The 23,235-nt window shown below is 35.4% G+C and overlaps 1 protein-coding gene across 4 annotated transcripts in view; it reads right to left on the bottom strand.

Moving 5' to 3' along the window:
- PHC3 (polyhomeotic homolog 3) overlaps positions 1–23,235 on the bottom strand; it is an 81,030-nt gene that overhangs the window by 24,275 nt on the left and 33,520 nt on the right. For 3 of the 4 annotated variants that reach the window (XM_082624224.1, XM_082624226.1, XM_082624227.1), the window contains 5 exons: positions 22,473–22,719; positions 15,578–16,449; positions 15,239–15,286; positions 10,862–11,015; positions 5,341–5,591 (listed from right to left, as the gene is read on the bottom strand). In XM_082624224.1, coding sequence (XP_082480350.1) covers positions 5,341–5,591; positions 10,862–11,015; positions 15,239–15,286; positions 15,578–16,449; positions 22,473–22,719 — 1,572 coding nt within the window. The remainder of the gene's footprint in view (positions 1–5,340; positions 5,592–10,861; positions 11,016–15,238; positions 15,287–15,577; positions 16,450–22,472; positions 22,720–23,235) is intronic. The other variant, XM_082624225.1, reaches the window with a different exon arrangement.

The raw sequence follows: 23,235 nt of genomic DNA, 5'->3' as shown, positions 1-23,235 counted from the left end.
GAGAGATTACTACAAGTAACTATATGCCAAGAAAATGGACAACCTGCAAGAAATGGACAAATTCTTAAAAAGCACAACCTTCCAAGACTGAACCAGGAAGAAATAGAAAATATAAAAAGACCAATCACAAGCAATGAAATTGAGACTGTGATTAAAAATCTTCCAACAAACAAAAGCCCAGGACCAGATGGCTTCACAGGCGAATTCTAACAAACATTTAGGGAAGAGCTAACACCTATCCTTCTCAAACTCTTCCAATATATAGCAGAGGGAGGAACACTCCCAAACTCATTCTATGAGGCCATCATCACCCTGATACCAAAATCAGACAAAGATGTCACAAAGAAAACTACAGGCCAATATCACTGATGAACACAGATGCAAAAATGCTCAACAAAATACTAGCACACAGAATCCAACAGCACATTAAAAGGATCATACACCATGATCAAGTGGGGTTTATCCCAGGAATGCAAGGATTCTTCAATATACGCAAATCAATCAAGTGATACACCATATTAACAAATTGAAGGAGAAAAACCATATGATCATCTCAATAGATGCAGAAAAAGCTTTCTACAAAATTCAACACCTGTTTATGATAAAAGCCATCCAGAAAGTAGGCATAGAGGGAACTTACGTCAACATAATAAAGGCCATATATGACAAACCCAAAGCCAACATTGCTCTCAATGGGGAAAAACTGAAACTATTTCCTCTAAGATCAGGAAAAAGACAAAGTTGTCCACTCTAACCACTATTATTCAACATAGTTTTGGAAGTTTTAGCCAAAGCAATCAGAGAAGAAAAAGAGATAAAAGGAATCCAAATCGGAAAAGAAGTAAAGCTGTCACTGTTTGCAGATGACATGATACTATACATAGAAAATCGAAAAGATGCTACCAGAAAACTACAAGAGCTAATCAATGAATTTGGTAAAGTAGCAGGATACAAATTTAATGCACAGAAATCTCTGGCATTCCTATACACTAATGATGAAAAATCTGAAAGAGAAATTAAGGAAACACTCTCATTTACCACTGCAACAAAAAGAATAAAATACCCAGGAATAAACCTACCTAAGGAGACAAAAGACCTGTATGCAGAAAACTATAAGACACTGATGAAAGAAATTAAAGATGATACAAACAGATGGAGAGATACACCATGTTCTTGGATGGGAAGAATCAACAATGTGAAAATGACTATACTAACCAAAGCAATCTACAGATTCAATGCAATCCGTATCAAACTACCAATGGCATTTTTCACAGAACTAGAACAAAAAATTTCAAGATTTGTATGGAAACAAAAAAGACCCCGAATAGCCAAAGCAATCTTGAGACACAAAAACGGAGCTGGAGGAATCAGGCTCCTAGACTTCAGACTATACTACAAAGCTGCAGTAATCAAGACAGTATGGTACTGGCACAAAAACAGAAATATAGATCAATGGAACAGGATAGAAAGCCCAGAGATAAACCTATGCACATATGGTCACCTTATTTTTGATAAAGGAGGCAAGAATATACAATGAAGAAAAGACAGCCTCTTCAGTAAGTGGTGCTGGAAAAACTGGACAGCTACATGTAAAAGAATGAAATTAGAACACTCCCTAACACCATACACAAAAATAAACTCAAAATGGATTAAATACCTAAATGCAAGGTCAGAAACTATCAAACTCTTAGAGGAAAACATAGGCAGAACACTCTATGACATAAATCACAGCAAGATCCTTTTGGACCCACCTCCTAGAGAAATGGAAATAAAAACAAAAATAAACAAATGGGACCTAATGAAACTTCAAAGCTTTTGCACAGCAAAGGAAACCATAAACAAGATGAAAGACAACCCTCAGAATGGGACAAAATATGTGCAAATGAAGTAACTGACAAAGGATTAATCTCCAAAATTTATAAGCAGCTCATGCAGCTCAATATCAAAAAAACAAACAACACAATCCAAAAATGGGCAGAAGACCTAAATAGACATTTCTCCAAAGATATACAGATTGCCAACAAACACATGAAAGAATGCTCAACATCATTAATCATTAGAGAAATGCAAATCAAAACTACAATGAGGTATAACCTCACACCAGTCAGAATGGCCATCATCAAAATATCTACAAACAATAAATGCTGGAGAGGGTGTGGAGAAAAGGGAACCCTCTTGCACTGTTGGTGGGAATGTAAATTGACACAGCCACTATGGAGAACAGTATGGAGGTTTCTTAAGAAACTAAAAATAGAACTACCATATGACCCAGCAATCCCACTACTGGGCATATACCCTGAGAAAACCATAATTCAAAAAGAGTCACGTACCACAATTTTCATTGCAGCACTCTTTACAATAGCCAGGACATGGACGCACCTCAGTGTCCATTGACAGATAAATGGATAAAGAAGATGTGCCACATATATACAATGGAGTATTACTGAGACATAAATGGAAACAAAATTGAGTTATCTGTAGAGAGGTGGATGGACCTAGAGTCTGTCATACAGAGTGAAGTAAGTCAGAAAGAGAAAAATATCATATGCTAACACATATATTTGGAATCTAAAAAAAAAAAAAAAAAATGGTTCTGAAGAACCTAGGGGCAGGACAGGAATAAAGACGCAGATGTAGAGAATGGACTTGAGGACACGGAGTGGGGAAAGGTAAGCTGGGACGAAGTGAGAGAGTGGCATGGACTTATATACACTACCAATGTAAAACAGATGGCTAGTGGGAAGCAGCTGCATAGCACAGGGAGATCAGCTTGGTGCTCTGCGACCACCTAGAGGGGTGAGATAGGGAGGGTGGGTGCGAGATGCAAGAGGGAGGAGATATGGGGATATATGTATAGCTGATTCACTTTAGTTACAAAGCAGAAACTAACACACCACTGTAAAGCAATTATACTCCAATAAAGGTGTTAAAAAAATAAAATAAAACAAAGGAATGCCTATCCAAAAAAAAAAATATGCAGGTAATTTCTTTACAAAAGCAGAATCAGGAACTCAAGTCTCCTGACTCCCTAGTTCAGCAACCTATTATAATCGAAAAAAGAAAAAATGGAAAACTCATTGCTGAAAAAACTGTAATATTCAGTGCTGCTAAGAGTATACACTTCTGGTATATGAATAAATTTAAATAATCTTCCAGAAAATAATTTGGCAATATGTATCAGGAGTCTTATGAATACATACGTTGAATACATATGTAATGTGATCCAACACCTATACTTCTAGGAATTTATGCTAAAGAAATTATTTAAAATGTGGTTTTCAAATGTGGATAATTTACATACAAAAATATTCCTTTCAGGGCTATCTGACAGCAAAAAAATGGAAACCTGAATGTCCAACAACATAGTTGTCCCTCAGTACTTGCAGGGGATTGGTTCCAAGACTCCAGAGGATACAAATTCTGCAGATGCTCAAGTCCCTTATGTAAAATGGAGTATTATTTGCATATAACCTATGCACATTCTCCCATGTACTTTTTTTTTTTTTGGCCACACCACATGGCATACGGGATCTTAGTTCCCTGACCAGGGATCAACCCAATGCATTGGGAGCACGGAGTCTTAACCACTGGACTGCCAGGGAAGTCCCATCCCATATACTTTATTTTTTTTTTTCTCTTTTTTTTTTTATTAGTTTCTGCTTTATAACAAAGTGAATCAGTCATACATATACATCTGTTCCCACATCCCTTCCCTCATGCATCTCCCTCCCTCCCACCCTCCCCATCCCACCCCCCATATACTTTAAATCATCTCTAGATTACTTATAATATTGAATACAATGTAAATGTGAAGTAAACAGTTGCCCGTGCATGGCAAATTCCAGTTTCGCTTTCTGGAACTTTGTAGACTTTCTTTTTTTTTTAAATTCCTGATCTATGATTGGGTTGACTCCCTGATGTGAAACCTGTGGATATGGGGGGCCAACTGTAATGGATTACATAAATTACAGTTGTCCAGAAAGTGAAATATTATGTAACCTTTCAAAATGTTTCCTAAGTACTATTAATCAAACTAGAAAATAAATGCTCAAGATATACTAAGTGAAAGAAGCTGAACTGTATATATAATAATAACCTTGATCATATGAAAAAATATATATATATAAATATACTCTGTGGTATTACTGAGGATTATTTGTTCTCTACATTTTCCAAATTTTCCATTAAAAAAATAATATATATTACTTTTGTAATCTGAAAGAAGAAGTTGTAACTGTCACTAGTAATAACTGATAATCAAAGCTATGGCCATTAAGTGCCAGGCACTACACAGAACAATTTATGCACATTTAGTCTTCACAATAACCCTAAGAGCAAAGTATCACCTCCATCTGCTGGATGAACAAATGAATTTCAAAAAGGCTGAATGACTTGACAAAGGTTACATAGTCTATATGTGGCAGAGCCAGGATCCAATCACTGAGGAATAGGGAGAAAAAACCCCATTCCTCCATTCACTATATATCAGAGATTCTTAGATCCAAGCTTAATATACACACAGTAAACTGAAAGCAAAGACAACTGATTAGACAGTCAACTATCACAGTGCAATCACAATGCACTACCTATGAATCTGAAAAATCAGATAGTTCAAAGTCCTTCAAAATACATAATTTTGTTTTCTTGTCTTTGATTTGGGCTTTGATTTGGGCCACTTGTCTTGGTATATTTTCTAAGGGAAAATGTTCATCTCTAGATATTAGTATGTAATGTAGCTAGGGTAGCTGTAATGTACAGTTAGTCTCAAATCACAATACTTTTAGTAACAGATATAGCACCTCAATTTTGAGGTGAACATTTTGAAGCATTCTTGAAATCTGATTGAAGGCTGAGATTTAAGAATAATGAAAAAATCTAGTTGCTAATTTTAAAGCATCAACTGGGTAACATCAGAAGTATGAGATCACTGGGAAGTTATTATTTTCTGTATTCAAGTTAAAGTTCACAAAGTATCATATTATGCAAGAAAACACCATTAAAAAGAAACTAATGCACTTTAGGTATCATTTCAATCCCCTTAAAAAAATAGAAAGTTTATTTCATTGGAGTAAACATAAAATTGCCTTCTCTAAAAATTATAAAACTGATATCCTTATATCCTGAAATTTTTCTTCTTAGTTTATACATTTAAATAGGTAGCGTAAAATCCTAGAAGTATATCTGGAAATATATAAAGTATATATATAAAGAAATTCTAGATAAAAGATTAACAACTTTTGAGATAAAATTACAAGCTTTTTATTAGATAACAACAGATCATATATTTTAAGATAATGCTACATGAATAATTGTAAAAATACAAATTTGCTTGCTACTTACAGGAAATGGCTCCAATCCCTCCTGAATTACAAAGCCTTCAATAACATGGGTCAAGATCTGTGGCTTAACAATAGCCTGTGGAGGTTTGTTTTCTACACTGGGTATGCTACTAGGCATAGATGTACTATTACTCCTTGTGGTAGCAGCTGGAAGTAAGAGCGGAGGTGGAGGAACAGACACATGTGAAGGATCTGACGGAGATTTAATTACTGAAGCACTGACTGATGCCACAACAGGTAATTCTACTTGCTCTGTGGAACAAAAAAAAAAAGTCATTTTTTTAATCTTTAGCATTCTGCCCAGGCAAATATGAAAGAAAATTCAAGAATAAATATTAGTAACAATAATAGTTAATATCTGGTGCTTTAAAAAAAACATTCTAAGCAATAGTAGTTAATATCTGGTGCTTTAAAAAAACATTCTAAGACCTTTATATTTATTATCTCATTTAATCTCCACAATAACCTTATGAGATACATACTACTATTCCCACTTACAGAGGAAGGGGGTGACTTGCTCAAAGTTGTCATTCCAACTTTGGTTACAAAGAACTGTCCCATAAGACACGAAAATGTTTTAGAATGTCAATTTAAGAATAATTACTAAAAAAACTTTTAAATTTTAAGCTATACAGATATTAAATTCCCTATGTTTCTGTTTATATATTCCAAATGATATGGGGGGAAAAAAGTACTTTGAAAACATGCTTAAGAAAAAAAGAATCATGAAATCCACAGAATAAGTAATAATTTTAATGAATTATACAGGGCATTACCTTTATTTCAAGCTAATCCACATCCATGCACAAATGTTCTTTGTTGTTGTTATCTTTAACAACTCTTCATTGACACTGTACATGTCAATTTGGGGGAACACTGTATACCAGGCAATTGCAAAATGTTGGGCTGGATCACTGTGATTCCTCCCCTTCAAACTCTGAGGACCACAATAAGACAGACCCACAGCCTACAATGGAGGCTTTACCTCCCCATTCGGTAACAATAAACCTTTACTAAGCTGTACCAAAGTGGAGAGACGGAGCCAGCTGATAGCTAGGAATACCAGTGAGTACAAGATTTCTGAGAAAAATAACAAAAAAAGAACATGTGGTAAAGACAATACTACTACTTACTGAGCACTTCTGTGCCAGGTACTGTATAAATGTCTTACATGTTATAACACATTTAGTCCTCAAAACTAGCCTATGGGTAGGTACTGTTATTATCTCCATTTTATAGATGTGGAAATCAAAACACAGAAAGATAAAGCAACTTGCCTAGAGGCACACAGCTAATAAGCAGTGGAGCTGGGATACTAACCCAGGCAGTCAGGTTCTGGGTTCCAGAGACAATGCTTTTTTCATTGCTACGGTAACTCCTCTCCACCATCAGTAATGAAAAGGATTGATATCACTATCAAAAATGCTCAAAATATAGCCCAGTTAGGTAGAGAAGAAAGAAAAGAAATCCCTATCGAATAAAAATTTCAGCTAACAAAATAGTGTAGTGTCAGAAATGGAAAAGCTAACAGTTCAGACATAGTAACTCTGATGTAATTAATAACACTATGTAGCTTATCACAGCAAGATTACAGCCATAACTTAACCTAGTTCCACCAAATAATCCACCAGGATAAACTGTACTGGAAAACCTATATAAAGTCACACAATCCCTCATTAAAAACTACAAAAGAAAGTCAGCAGAGGACTTCCCTGGTGGCACAGTGGTTAAGAATCTGCCTGCCAATTCAGGGGACACGGGTTTGATCCCTAGTCCGGGAAGATCCCACATGCTGCAGAGCATGTGCGCCACAAGTACTGAAGCCCGCCCGCCTAGAGCCCACGCTCCGCAACAAGAGAAGCCACTGCAATGAGAAGCCCGTGCACAGCACAAAGAGCAGCCCCCGCTCGCCGCAAGTAGAGAAAGCCCGTGCAGCAACAAAGACCCAACGCAGCCAAAAAAAAAAAAAAAAGCAAAGCAAAGAAAAAGTCAGCAGGAAATACTGGTTTGCTGATTTCCAGGAACAAATACACAATTGTACACACGCATTACCAGACTGAAGAACTCCATAAAAATCCTACCCCACATACCCGATTTTCACATATACTCCTAGAGGAAAAGGATAAAAGATATAATCCTGAACTGGGCTAAAAAGCAATTTTTCTGTTGGAAGGAAAATATAAATCTATGGAGAAGTGAAAAATAAGATAAATTTTAATATCTCTTATAGATTTATAAATATTTTGTTACTTTAGAAATATAAAGCTGCATTAAGTATATTGTGGTTTATTCAGAAAATACTGCTTAGTATATGTTCTAACTAATTTTTGGATCATACATACAAATAGATCTAAATTTTGTTGAAAACAAAGTTGTAAGTTACTGACTTCTTAAAAAAGTTATTAATAGCTATGACTTGCCAGTTTATAATCAGCTGTTAAAATAAAAAACACAAGAAACATTGACATATTATAGCAGAACAAAAACACAATTATTGGGGACTTCCCTGGTGGCGCAGTGGTTAAGAATCCGCCTGCCAATGCTGGGGACATGGGTTCGATCCCCGATCTGGGAAGATCCCACATGCCGCCGAGCAACTAAGCCCGTGCGCCACAACTACTGAGCCTCCCCACTCTAGAGCGCGTGAGCCACAACTACTGAGTCCACGTGCCACAACTACTGAAGCCCACGTGCCTAGAGCCCGTGCTCCACAACAAGAGAAGCCACCGCAATGAGAAGCCCACGCACCTCAACAAAGAGCAGCCCCCGCTCGCCACAACTAGAGAAAGCCCGTGAGCAGCAACAGAGACCCAATGCAGCCAAAATTTAATTAATTAGTTTTTAAAAAAAACAAAAAAAACACAATTACTACACTCTCTAGATTTAAGACAACTGTGAGAGAGAAACCCCAAGTTAACTGATAAGACTTTGCCACAGGTTACTCTGCCTATTCACAGTCTCATTTTCTGAGCAAGATCTATGAGCTTTTTCTACTCTTTTTTATGGATGCTTTTTTAAGAATTCTTATAGATTTATGAAGACTGAATCCTGGGTGGAAACAAGTCCCTCTATTTTTATAGGTTAGTTTATTACATGATTTGATGAGCAACCTGTGCTTGTTTTTCCCCCCTCATATACTACAGAAACTAGTTAAGTATGATGTAAATTAAAGGAAGATTCAAAAATCTACATTGTACTTAGACAATTTAGCCAGAGGGATGGATATGCCTGCCAGGATCTCAGACTACATTCCTGAGGAAATAATGTGAAGATATTCTTGAGTTTCAATATTTCAAAAATGTTTAAATTTTCTTGAGTATCATTAGTAATGATTATTAGGTAATTAAATCACAGTCACAATGCAAGGTTAGTATCCAATTAAATACATATTTCTGCCTTTAAATCAAAACTCCAAGAAATCTGCAGCAACATAAATCCATTTTCAGTGTACACAAACTACAAAGATTTAATACTATAGTTAGATTTTCTTAAATCTATCTTTTGAGGTATTATTTTGAATAAGCAAAGGCAATAATATTGAACTTGTCTTAAATATTTCATATAATTTATTGACTAAATGTTTTCTATTTTTCAGGAAGGGGAAAAAGTTGGAGGAAAATTGGTTTTCCCCCTCCGTGCTTTCCAGAGATTCACATTGGTAGTAAGGGATAAAAGCTAGAAAGAAGAGAAGGGATAGAAACGTGGCATGCTGAAGAAAAGAGAGGACAAGGGCTGCTTTGGTAGCAAAATCAGTGCCCCGTTACAGTCTGTTTCCATGCCTGTTGTAGTGGTTCTTCTTAACTGAACGTGATCATGAAGGCCATGAGATATTCAATAGAACAAAATACTTACGACAAAGCCTGAACCAAGATTAGTATTATCTGGATAAGCGGTCAGTAAACTTTCTCTAAAGGACATATGGTCTCTGCAATGACTCATCTTTGCTGCAGTAATGCAAAAGTAGCCACAGATAATATCTGAACAAATGAACGTGGCTGTGTTGCATAGAACTTTATTCATGGACAATGAAATTTGAATTTCACATAATCTTCACATGACATGAAACATTACTCTTCTTTTGATTTTTTTTTCAAACATTTAAAAATTTTAAAACCATACTTAGCTCATGGGCCATACAAAAACATGCAGCAGGAAGGATCTGAAGCGTGAGCTATCATTTGCCAACCCCTGACCTAAATTAAATACTTTAAAAAAAAAAAAAAACCCTAACACAGAATATATCTTTTTTAGGACTTAGACACCAGGCTATAGATTATAACGTTTTAGTAAAATACCTAGGATTCATAGTCACTTTGATATTATGAGGAGGAGTATAGAGAAGATTTACTTGAACTCGTAAGTATGTTCTGAAGTAGTGAATAAGAATTTGTTCTGAAGTAGTGAATAAGAATTTGTTCTGAAGTAGTGAGTAAGAATTTGAATGCTTAAGCTCAAGAATTTTTTAATCCACGTCCCTAGTAAGAATTAGTAAGGCTTAATTTAAGTACCGTCTGGGAAAGAACACTTTTAGAAGCATTTACTCAGTCTGGATCACAAGCAATTATGACGAATGTCAGATATGACTTCAAATGCTTTGTGATTTTTTTTTTTTTTTTTTTTGCGGTACGCGGGCCTCTCACTGCTGTGGCCTCTCCCATCGAGGAGCACAGGCTCCGGACGCACAGGCTCAGCGGCCATGGCTCACGGGCCCAGCCGCTCCGTGGCATGTCGGATCCTCCCAGACCAGGGCACGAACCCGTGTCCCCTGCATCGGCAGGCGGACTCCCAACCACTGCGCCACCAGGGAAGCCCATGCTTTGTGATTTTTGGAAAGTATAATTGAAATCTTCTGATAGAACTTTGATTTATTCTAGGTTTTAAGCTAGAAATAGCTTGACACATAAGTCTGAATGGTCATATGAAACATATCTGTACAAACTACTAAAAATTCAAAGGCTGAAATACATTTTTGATATGGGTAGTTCCTCAACTACTGTTCTAATTATTCCTCAACAACAACAAGAAAAATCTTGGGACTTCCCTGGTGGCGCAGTGGTTAAGAATCCGCCTGCCAATGCAGGGGACACAGGTTCAAGCCCTGGTCCAGGAAGATCCCACATACCGCAGAGCAACTAAGCCTGTGCGCCACGACTACTGAGCCTGTGCTGTAGAGCCTGCGAGCCACAACTACTGAGCCTGCGTGCCACAACTACTGAAGCTTGTGTGCCTAGAGCCCATGCTCTGCAATAAGAGAAGCCACCGCAATGAGAAGCCCGCGCACCGCAAAGAAGAGTAGCCCCCACTCATCTCAACTAGAGGAAGCCCGTGCACCGCAATGAAGACCCAATGCGGCCATAAATTAATTAACTAATTATTTTAAAAAGTCTTGAATTCTAATCTATGTTTTGCAGCAATTAATTACACAGCAAATTAGTTTAATACCACCTCTAGTGAAAAAAAACTTTTTCCGTTACTAACATTTCTCTAATAGAAAATTTCCCCAAATCCAGGCATTTCCTCACCTAACAAAGGATGCTCAGAAGTCAAATCTTCTCCTCTCCCCACAGTTATAGCTGCTGGAGACAATGTGGGTGGTGGTGGAGTTCTATCCATTCGGACACATTCTTCTGACTCCTCTGGCATTTCTTCTTCACATACATCTTCTACTTGATAAACCTGCAACGACAAACCATGCTGCCTAAAAATGTTTCTAAAATACATTTGATAAGGTGTTCTTAATTTAATTAACAAAATAAATTCCGAGTGTTTTAAAAATTAAAAGGCAAAATGACTATTTGACAGATTGAAAGGAAAACTTTAAAATCATTCAAATGAAGTTTTTCATAATCCTTGATGATTCATGATACTTGATGATATTTCACTGAAAGCAAGTTGTGGATCAGTACCTAGGCTATAAATCACTAAGGTTTCCCAAAGATGATAGTCAAGTCAGGACATATTTTTAATTTTGTTAATTTTTTAAAATGTTTTGATTTTATACACTCAAACAACTATTTGGGGAATTTACTATAGTTTCTGTTAACTTCCACTGTCATAAATCAAAATAGATACTAATATTTTTCACAAGCATGTTAAGTAAATCTCCAAAATGACACATATTATATAAGGAAATGCACTGTTTAAAGGACTACATCCCAGGTTATTCTTTATTATATTTATGTGAATTAAAGATTAAACTTTGAAAAGTAATGTCTGAGTACCCACAAAAAAGGTATGTGATTACATGTTTAATCTTCTGATCTACTCAAGAATCTAATGAATTTTTATAAGCTAGTATCAGTTAAACAGAAAACATCTGTCCTTGAAATAACACACACACACACACACACACACACACACATCCTAAACCATTTGACATATTACTTTTAGTTCTTTAATATTGTTCCATACTTATAGAAGAAAGTTACATCTTTAATTTAACTACCTTGTTATCCAATGGTAAAGATAATACTTAAGAAGAAAACATGGACTCAAAAGTACTCTGAGAAGGAACTTTAAAAATGTCTAACCTATTATTGATTTTTTTATTAAATTTAAGGCTGAATTTTCAAAGTCCACTTGTAGAGACTGACACAGGTATTTATTTTAATTTGTCATCGTTTTTTATTTAACCATTATTTTTGAAAGATGACAGGTCACTAAAAACAAAGCCACAAAGCAGTTTACCCCCTTCTTATATGTACAAAGTTTATTACTTACATTTATAAAAGTTGTGAGTTTTTAAGATAACTTACCCAAACTGATTAATATTTCTAATAAATATCAAAACAAAAAATGTTTCTTCAACATTCACAAAAAACTTTTAAATGATCTAATATTGTATGTATTTTTAATCAAACTATTGAAAAAGTTTGATTTGAAATTAAATATAAAAACAATCAATATTCCTGAAACCAGCATAAACAATGTGTGATAAAAAGGACTATGAAGTTTTACCTACAAAGGCATATCTAACAACAGCAATAGAATTTAAAAACCAAAACAAACAAAAAAGACCCCTAATTTTTCAAGACTCTATTAAGAAAAAAATAGCTTCCTTTTTTTAAAATTAAAAAATCCCTTTGTTACTGATAATTTTATATCAAATATAATATCCTGAGCTGTGATTCGAATCAGCTACTAAGTAGGCAACATTTTTAAAAGTTATTTGCTCACAACCCTGAATCTGGAAACCTGTTTCACTAAGAGAGAGTCCTTGCCTCATGTCTGGATCCTCAGGAGTGAAAGCAGTCGTTCATTACTGTACAGCGCAACAATGATAGCTGCTAGTATCTGTTCACGATAATTTTTTTAAATGATGATAATGTCCAATATAGGGAAAGTCATCCAAAAAAATGTCCTGGGGGTTAAAGGAAAAACAAAAAACAAAAACTTCTAGTGAGGGGCACCTGCTGTAGTAGTGATTACCTTAATTTGGCAGAGTGGTGGGGATGCTGATTCAGAGGTAATTAGACAAGTAATGGTTGTATCAACCAGCTCAACTGTATCTATGTACCATTCCTTTATTAGATATTACTTTTCTTCCAAAGATCATCCTTTCATAAAATGCTGAAACTCTCTCTTTAATATTAATGCTGTCACAAGTTTTTCAAACACCTACTACAGTACCTTTCAAGGAATCAAAGATCATGCATGATCATGCATAGTATTCTGATTTTTAAAATGTAATGAAAGAGTTTTAAAGGATTAAAAGAGGCAAACACAAATAACATACTCTGAAATAATCCAACAAAGAATACTGTAAAATATTTTTCGTTCTTTACAGGTAAGCCTAACTATACATACTTTCTTCCACATCTCCCATGTAAAGGCAAAGTAAGTTAAGGAATAAAAGAAGTAGGCAAAAGCAGATCTGTCACAGACATCTGGCACCATCAGCATAAAAAAAATCTAAGTGCGACAACTAAAAGACTGAATAAAGCAAAGAAGTGAAGGTTTTGCTCACAAGATCATTTGGAAACTGTACATCACAATTTCTCTTTAATTCATAACTATGACTATGCTAAAACTAACACTGGCTGCCGAACTTACCTCAATAAAGTACATTAGTCCCATCTGTCTCCTTTCCCTAAATAAACTGTGGAAAACATTTATTAGTTCTAAATTATCTACACTTACCATATCTTACTTATCATACCTAAATGTCAATGAAAAATCTTTTAAAAAAACATACTGATTTTACTTTGAAAATTCACTTATCTTTGAAAATTTCACATCTCTTAGAAGTAAGTATCTCCCTACCTTTGAATATTTGAAACAACCAGGAAATTGTGAACGAATGTGTAATTCATGAAGAAATGTGATGGTTAAAAAAATTGATTTGATAAAGGTAATAAAAGAAAAATACAGCAATTTAATAAGTAGGCTATGGTACTCAAAGAAAGGTAAAAGATAAGAACAATAACATGGAAACATCTGTAGCAAATATGACCATACCAGTGATAGCAGAGAAAGTTATTCTTCTCATGAAAAAAAAAATTCCAAAAATGAGGTAACATAAATTTAAAAAAAACCAAAATTAATAGAGGGCAGAAAATAATAAGATCCTAGATATTTTTAGCTTCAATTCAAGGGTTGTTATGTTTTGGATATTTCTATCCCAAACATGTTCCTCCAAGGTCTGCCCTAACAAAAATAATTAGAAAAATATAAGGCATATAGAGAAATTTTATTTTTTTACTTGTTAAAAACCAATTCATTGAACTAGAAAGTGAGAATATAAATTCAAATTAAATTTGATTTCTTTGAAGGTACTGTACACTTTTAAGCCTGTGTTTTTATATTATAATATCCATTGTAAACTCTTCAAAAATCCATTAAAAGAAAATATAGAGACATAATAATTGAAATACAAACTTATTTCTAGATGCCCATTGTTGTCTTTGTCAAGTTCTGTTCTTAATAAAAGTGAGTAGGAAGTGGAATTCAATCTCTTCATGCCTATTAAGATCAGTCAGAATGACAAGAATAAAGAATCTATAAATTTGCATCCTGAGAACCAAAATGTTTCCCATTAAGGAACAGACTTTGAAACTCCTTTCCTTTCTGAGTTTATGGTTACTAGCCTTTAAGTGATAAAATCTCTTTAGTGAGGTTTGATATAAAACCTCCTTTGGGGGGTGGTGGTGGGATGAACTGGGAGATTGAGATTGACATGTATACACTAATATATATAAAATAGATAACTAATAAGAACCCACTGTATAAAAATAAAATAAAATTCAAAAAAAGTAAAAGTAAAAAAAATAAAACCTCTTTTGAGAATATTGTTTTCCTCAGTTATAAATTAATTATGAATTTGATCATTCTAACATTTAGAGACCTTATTTCAATTTTTATTATAAATTATTTTATAAATTTAAAAAGTCCTTTATAGAATGTTTAAAAGAAAAACATTTTTCAGGATAATTTTCCTCTGTAGGCAATATGTACCATTTCTAGAGGTTTATTTTGATAAATTTCACCACAATCTCAGTTACTCAAAACTTTTACTCCTCCCAGTGGATTTTTTCATCCTCAGTATTCAACTCATCCACTGAGATTTTCTTAGCTTTTTAAATGAGAAATATTTTAAGTATATATTCTCCCTTAGTAGAAATTTAAAAATCAGAAGTTTAATAATTCTAAAAGATGGCCTACAGTTAATGTTGTTTTTGCAAAGTTGGATTCTTTCCTAGAATAACTGGTTTTTACAAAGTTTTAATTGCAAAATACAAGTTTACCAAAAAATTACATCAAACAAGCATACCTCCACCTTGAAGCAAAAGCACCATAAAGGCCTAGTACTTCAGAATGCATACAGCCAAAAAGGTTAGCTAGATAAACCATACGTTTAAGAACATACAAGCCAACAGAAGGGATCTATGAAGGATAATCACCTTAAGAGAAAAAACTTTGTGCAGATGACACTGGTTCAAATGCATTCCCTTGGGGAAAAAAAATCAACTCTGTAAAGATAGCAGATGGATTTGTTTAAATAGTAATAAAATTAACGAGGGACTTTAATAACCATCACAAATTATCAAGCATGCAACCATACTACAACAAAAGGCATTTTTTTTTTTGTCCATACAGCATGTATGTCAGATACTGACAGATGGAAATTTCAAGCTTTTTAAATTCATTGGCATTTAGATCTAATGATATAACATAGCGTGGGAGAAAACTGTTTTTACTTTCAGGTCAGCAAGAAAGTCAAAGAGCTTCCAAGGGCTTACCACTGGTGGATCAACGGATGCTGGTGGTTGTACTTGTAGGTTTACCGCAACAGTCTGTGGAGGAGGAAGAGTCTGAAATGGCAACTGGACCAAAGCTTCTGCAGCTGGAAGTTCCTCTTCTGACACCAAAGCATTCTGCACCAAAACCTGGCCCTGGGACAGAATTTCAGGCTGCACTTGTAAAGACTGCATAGACTGCAAGGGCAGTGGTGGAATCTGAGCTGGAGGAGATGTCGACATCTGCGGAGGGGTTGCAATTGGGATTGGAGAGGACTGCAGGGTTGAATATTGCTGGTGTGATGCTGGAGACACAATCTGCTGACCTGGGGACACCAAGGCGGACTGCTGAACTGGGCCAATGTGTACAACAGGGGAAGCTGGAAGTGGAAGATGGGATGGAAGATTCAGCTGTGCTGTAGGTTGCACCTGATTAGCAGTGGACTGCTGCAAGTTTGACCCTGGCTGGAGAGCTGATGACACAAGCGGGTGTGGCTGAATAAGTGCTTGTGGATGAATAATTATAGTAGGAGACTGACTTGGTGAATGAGGTGGTGGAGGAGACACCACTACAGACTGCTGTGCTGACTGTGACTGGCTAGGAGACACCGGTAAAGGAGGGGGATGACTCTGAATTGGGGAACAATGCTGTGACTGGGCACTACTGGGAGCTGGAGGCAGGCCGTGGTTTTGGAGTGGTAAACAGTGCTGGGATGGCGGTGGGTCTTGAGTTGGACTTTGAAGTGTGATTGGCTGAATTTGCTGTTGCTGCTGTTGTAGCATCAGCTGATGGTGGGAAACTTTGGTAGGTGGTGAATGAAGAGGAATCTGCTGATGTTTTATTAGAGGATGAGGCTGAATTGGAGGATATGAAGCTGTGAGAGAAAAAAATGACAATTAGTATTTATTTCAAAAATAATCACATAAATTTTAAAATAAATCTAAATGAGGAAAGTTTTCGCATCAGAAGGTCACAATCATCAGAAATCTATTACAAGTCTTCCCAACAAGAATGGCTCAAAAATGTAATGACAAACAACTTGTCCTTGGAAAACTACATAATTTCATAAAACAAACTGTACTGTGATAAGTTCCAAAAGAAAACTGCCTAAAACAACTGATTCATAAATCTGAATTTACACATGATTTATTCTTATTAAATTTTATATGTCACCAGAATATTTCCATTAACTTTTAACAAAGTTTATCCACTTGAATTCCTTCTCTGGGAAGAAGAGGAGTGTAACTGAACAAGTGTAATATAAATAAAGATAACTTCAAAATCATAAGATAAAGGTTTCATCCTTTCTAATCCATGTCTAAACGTTCTTCCAACTAACAGTCAATGTAATTACCTATAAAGCTTCCCAAATAAGTTCCCCAATTTGAACTGAGATGAGTAGTTGGTACTATTTGACCTAGGAAAATATTTTGTATAAGAAGTTAATTCACTTAAGCAAAACACATATGTGAATCCTACAGCATGGTTAAATAATCACAGTAACTAAGAAATGAAATTTCAGGGGCCATTCCAAATCCAGGAGAGCAATAGTTTAGCTTGCAGAAAAAATGAAGCAATCAGCCACGCTGTCTAGACAAATGATCTTGTTTTACTTCTCTCTCCCACATACACTAAAAAAAACCTACAGTAATCTATAAGTGATAATACCAGTTTTCTCCACAAGGGAGCCACTCACAACAGGAAATATATATGTAAGAATTAGCAAAATCAAGTAGTAAGTAGTTTCCACATCATTATGCCTCTTCTGCATACTGACTGGTGCATATGTTCACACAGAGGGAGATGCTGGTGAAATCCTATCTAAATAAGAATGGAAACTGGGTTCACTAGAAAATAAACTGAAAAGATTACTTAATATTAATATCATGTAACATTATCACATTTAAAATATACCTAAAAACAGGCAAAAATTTTTTCTTAATCTCAGACTGTAATGCCTTGTATCTATTTTTATATTCAACCATTATTTGCGACAAAAACCTTATAAAAAATTCTAACAACTTCTTTTCAACCTTTCTGTATTTGGTTGGTTATTATTTGAAATTCTGGAGATTCTTTAAGGAAATTAACATCTGATTAACATCTCAAGAAAGAAGCATTTAGAAGGTTCAACAAATACCCACAAATTGTTAAAAACAAAATGGAAATTAGATCTAAAATTTCATCTAACAAAGTAATTTTCATATAACTAGACTAGCATTTCAAACTAAGACTGAAAATTTTATGTCAGCACTTTATAAATGTGTTGATAAAGACTCTCTATTATAGAGTATTCAAAAAAATCTTGGACTTTTATAGAGTACCTTTCCACCAAGGGGCTTAAGATGCTTTCACATCTCTCTCCTTTGTACTCACAAAATGCCTGTTGAGTAGGTACCCTTTTACAGATAAGGAAATAGAGGTTTACCAAAGGCCCACTTTAATTCAATTTTTAAGTTATAATTAAAATATACGATATTCTTGAAGTACAATGGAGATTATATTCATGGGAATAAAAAGTCTTTCTCTGCTCTAGCAAGTAAGCAATCTTTGCCTTCTAGAGCTGGTAATTCAATACAGTAATAGTTATCCTTTCACCTAAATGAAATTTTTCTTTGATCAGAAATCAAAATGAGTCTATATATTTTATATTAGTCCATTAATTCCAACTGACAAGCACATATACTATAGAATAACTGTGAGGATATCTTAAACAATACTTCCGTATAAGAAAAGTCCTAGTGTTCTGGAGAATCATGACGTGTGTTAATTTCTCTGATTTTAATAAACACTTTAATATTGTCAGGGTGGCCTCATAACTGGAGAATTAATGATTGGCACCATCTCTCACATATGCAGCAGAACCTTTTATTATTGCAAATAATTAAATATATTATTGTAAATTATTATATTATTTCATTCAGTAGTTACTACAACCCCATGAGGTACATAGGGTACTATACTAATCCAGTATATTTCAAGTGAAGAAACTTTCAGTAGTGAAGTGACTTGCCTAAAATCACCTGGCTATTAAGGGGCAGCACTGGGTATAAAAGAATCCACAGTCTTAGCTGAGTCTAGGTTCCTATTATGGTCTGAATGTATGTGTCCCCCAAAATTCATGTTGAAGCCCTAACCCTTAATGTGACTGTGTTTGCTAAGGGGGCCTCTAAGGAAGTAATTATGGTTCAATGAGGTCAAAAGTGTGAGGCCCTGACCCAACAGGATGAGACAGAAGAGAACTCGATATCCTCTCTTCTTGCACTCAGAGGAAAGACTGTATGAGGACAAACTAGAAGGCAGCCATCTGCAAGCCTGAAAGAGAGCGCTCACCAAAAACCAAACACTGCCAGTTCTTGATCTTGAGCTTTCCAGCCTCCAGAACTGTGAGAAGATAAATTTCTGTTGTTTAAGCCAGCGGTCCCCAACCATTTTGGCACCAGGGACCATTTTCATGGAAGACAATTTTTCAAGGGATGGGGAGAGGGGCAGATATGGTGGTTCAGGCCGTAATGTGAGCAATGAGGAATGGGGAGCGGGAGATGAAGCTTCACTACTCACCCGCCTGCCGCTCACCTCCTGCTGTGTGGCCTTATTTCTAACAGGCCGAGGACCGCTACTGGTCCGTGGCCTGGGGGTTGGGGACCCCTGGTTTAAGCTATCTAGGTCATGGTTATTTTTTTATGATAGCCTAAGCAGACTAATTAGGCTTTTCACTACATACTGGATTAATGTCTACAAAAAAAGATGCATATTTTTTCTAACTAATTTCATAAAAGCTCTAAAGACTGAGCTCTAATATAGTTCATGATAATTTCCAGACCTTTGGTTAAAGTTTGCCTTTATTTTATATATTAAAAATAGGATTAATAAATATCAAGTGGGAATTCCACCCTCAAGAAGAAATGATGAAGAAAACTAAATGATGTTAGCACCCTAGAAATACATGTAAGGAAATAATAACCATGTCTGTCATATGTCTATTATAATAATTACTAGACTATACTATGTTAGAATACAAGCAGATTTTTTAATACTTGAAAGGGACCTGCAGGAGCAAGCATTCTTCTAATTGAAGAAAAGGATAAATTACCAGTTCAAGAATCTCAAAAAAAAAAAAAAAAAAAAAAAAAAACTCAGCTTCAGACTAACTCCATACCAACAAGAGCAGAAAAACTAAAAGGGTAGAAAAATTATAACTGCTGCCTTGCCAGAAGATACAAATTGCTTTGAATAACTGCATTTTTAAGTTAAAACTGAATTTTTAAGTTTGGAAGCTGCAAAGGTTTATGTGGCTTAGGGTGTTCCATTTGGTTTTATTTCTAAAAAGTAACACCACAGAAACTGGAGTTTGGTTAATACACATAAGCTCTAAATCTGGAATTGCAATTGTCCTGAAGTCTCAGGATGGTGTAAGGCCCTCTTACTCTAGATGGTTTTAGCTTACTGGTCTCCTCCATACTTACATAAAATATTGGCCATCAGAGGAAGGCAACTATAAAGATATTATCACACTATCAATGAAAAGGGGAAGATTAAGTGTTAACTTAGAAACAGATATTGTGAGTTCAGGGGGAATGAAAATCCAAAAGCAGATCTCTTTGCTTGAACTAACCCTGAAAGAGTTCCTACCTTTCTCTTTGAAAGGATATTAACCTACCCTCCATTATAATCTATCAAAACTATAGAAATCAATATAAATTGTCCCCTGAGCAGTCATTCCAAGCACAGTGGGTCACTGCCTCTCCACACTAACTCCTTCCACCAACACTGGCCAGGGAATTCCCTGGCGTTCCAGTGGTTAGGACTCCGTGCTTTCACTGCCGAGGGCATGGGTTCAACCTCTGGTTGGGTAACTAAGATCCCACAAGCCACGGAGCGCAGCCAAACAGAAAACAAAACAAAACAAAACACTGGCCAGAGAGGCTGGTTTGAGGCTAAGAATACTCTGGACAATACAGTACAAAAATCCTGTTATCATGCCATATAGATGGCAGGACCTTGCACACAGATGTTTATAAAAGAGAATTCACATCTAACCATACTATGAGTGGATTTATTATTTATACATTCTAACAAACCCTTCACTTGTCTAAGATTCAGACTGAAGAATTCTAAGCGGTGATACCTCGTTAGCACAAATGGAAAAAAAAATCAACTATTAATCCAACAAATAGTTACTACTGTCCACCTAGTATAGATATAAGTACATATAAGGCACAACTTGCTGCTGTCAAGATAAAAGAATGAAAAGGTTAATCTGAAAAAGAATTAAAAGATTTAATAAATGTAAAGTACCTGAAACGCGGGTGCTTGATATTAGTTCCCTACCCTCAAAGAGCTGACTTACTGTCTAGTAGAAAAGCTAAGATCAATAAGTATATAAATAACTGTAAAAGAAAAAGTACCACAAAGAAATATGAAAATGCTATACAAGGGACTTCCCTGGTGGTCCAGTGGCTAAGACTCCACACTCCCAATGCAGGGGGCCCAGATTCGATCCCTGGTCAGGGAACTAGATCCCACATGACACAACTAAGAGTTCGCATGCTGCACCTAAAGATCCCACATGCCGCAACTAAAAGATCCCCGCATGCTGCAACTAAGACTCAGTGCAGACAATTAAATAAATATATATTTTTTAAATGCTATACAAGTTCAGAAGGATGAGAGATTTCTAACTAGGGGAATCAAACAATTCCAAGATCTTGAGATTGCATGATATAGAGAATGTTGGCAATATCAGCACAGAGGAAACATAAAAAGAGAAAAGGCAACCTTCGGCAGTGTAAAATGAATCTTTAAAAAGTAATGCAAAAAAAAGAAAAAAAAGTAATGCATAATTATAAAAGGATAGAAAGAAGATGCTTACCTGATGAGGCTGGATCAAAGGAAGATTTTTTTTTTTAATGTGACATATGTGAGGTATCTAGCCCAGTGCATCTCATAAACACACACACAAACACACACACACACACACACACACACACACACACACACACTTTCAATAAACAATAGTTAAACTGGTATAAAAACATATGTAGATATATTAAGAATAGAAGAGATCTAAGTATGCTTAAGAAGCAAAAGAAAGGATCCAGCATGAGGGAGACAAAAGATGCTATAATAACTATGAAAGAAGGTCAGGAGCCAGTAAAAAAGATGCAATCAATGACACAAGGAAATAGTGCTAACTTTAAAGAAGAAAGCAGATAATTCCTTATCCTATTAGAAGTGAAGAAAGCTCAACACTGAGAAATTCTGAGATGAACAGAAGACATGGTAAGGAAACTCAGTCTGCACGGCCGCAGAATTTCCGGCATGAGAACCATGAAGCAACATTATCTGTAGATGGCAGAGGGAGCACACACGGGATTCAAAGGCTGATGAAAATGAAAACGACTTAGTTGATTCCCTGACATTTGCCTCTCAGAGATGAAATCAAAGATGGAAAAAAAGCAACATGGTGAGGAAAATAATTATGCATAATCCTTATTTTTGGAAACTGATAAATTCCTCCCACTAATGACAATGTTAAAGAAAAATACATACTTGCTTTTTTAAAAAAGCTTTTAATTTTGTTCCACTAAAGCACATTAAACAAACCACAGGCAAATTTTTTTAAAGCTAAAAGGTTTCATCGACATAACAGAAGACCAGCACATGATGAAGATGTTAATCAAATGTCAACTGACCCAAAAAATCTATTTTATTATTATAATTTGTTTTAGCTGTTGGGCTCTTTTGATTTTTCAAGCTACACTACTGTTCTTTTGTTAACTTATAAAATTCACATTTTAAGATGTTTTAAAAGTATTCTCGTTCAAGTAATGGACATCTTTTGTTTTGCTAAGAAAATGAATAATGCAACTATTTTCAACAAAAGCTTTATCCCACCTGGTGCTATTAACTGGTGAATACTTGATGTCCGGGTGACAGCTGTGCTTCGTGATTCCAGACTTGGACTTTCTCCTTTCTTATTACTTTCTGGAGAAGGATCTCGTTGGCTGATTTTAGAACTGGTCACTGTTGTTTTGTTATGACAAATTGTCAATGACTGAGTTTGACTAGTACTTTTTGGCGGACCATTTTGTGAGCTAGATAATACACCCAACTTCTGGCTGCGTAATGTTAAATTCTGAACCTAAGAACCACATAACAAAAAATAAGGATGAAACAGATGGTATTAATTGATGTGGTAATCATTACCATTATAACGACGACAGCACATTTATGTTACGCTTTTTATATTATGCATAAAGGCTACAAACACTTGAAACCACTAATTAACCCTGAAGGAAAGGGGAGCTATTATTCTAAGTAATCATATCTTAAACATTAAGTGGCAATTTTTTAAAAAAGACATTAAGGAAAAGAATCATTAAGAACTAACTGAAAATAGAATATATATATATATATATATATATATAGCAAATGAACTATCAATATGAGGAAATTACTCTGCAACATACTGCATTTTAAAGTTACCAGGTCAGAGACAGTCAAAAGGAAGGAGAAAGAGGAAGAGCATTCCAGGCAAAGAGGAAAACTTGAGCAAAGCTGCAGAGGTGGGAGAGCCCAGGGTGTGGAGGGAAGAATGAGCAGTTCCTTCTACTTCACTCTGAGTTCTCCATGACAGGATTGGGAAACATTTTAAGGC

The sequence above is a fragment of the Mesoplodon mirus genome (assembly GCF_964341445.2).
Source record: "Mesoplodon mirus genome assembly, chromosome: 6".
NCBI classification, from domain to species: Eukaryota; Metazoa; Chordata; class Mammalia; order Artiodactyla; family Ziphiidae; genus Mesoplodon; species Mesoplodon mirus.
This window is presented reverse-complemented; position numbering and strand designations above follow the sequence as displayed.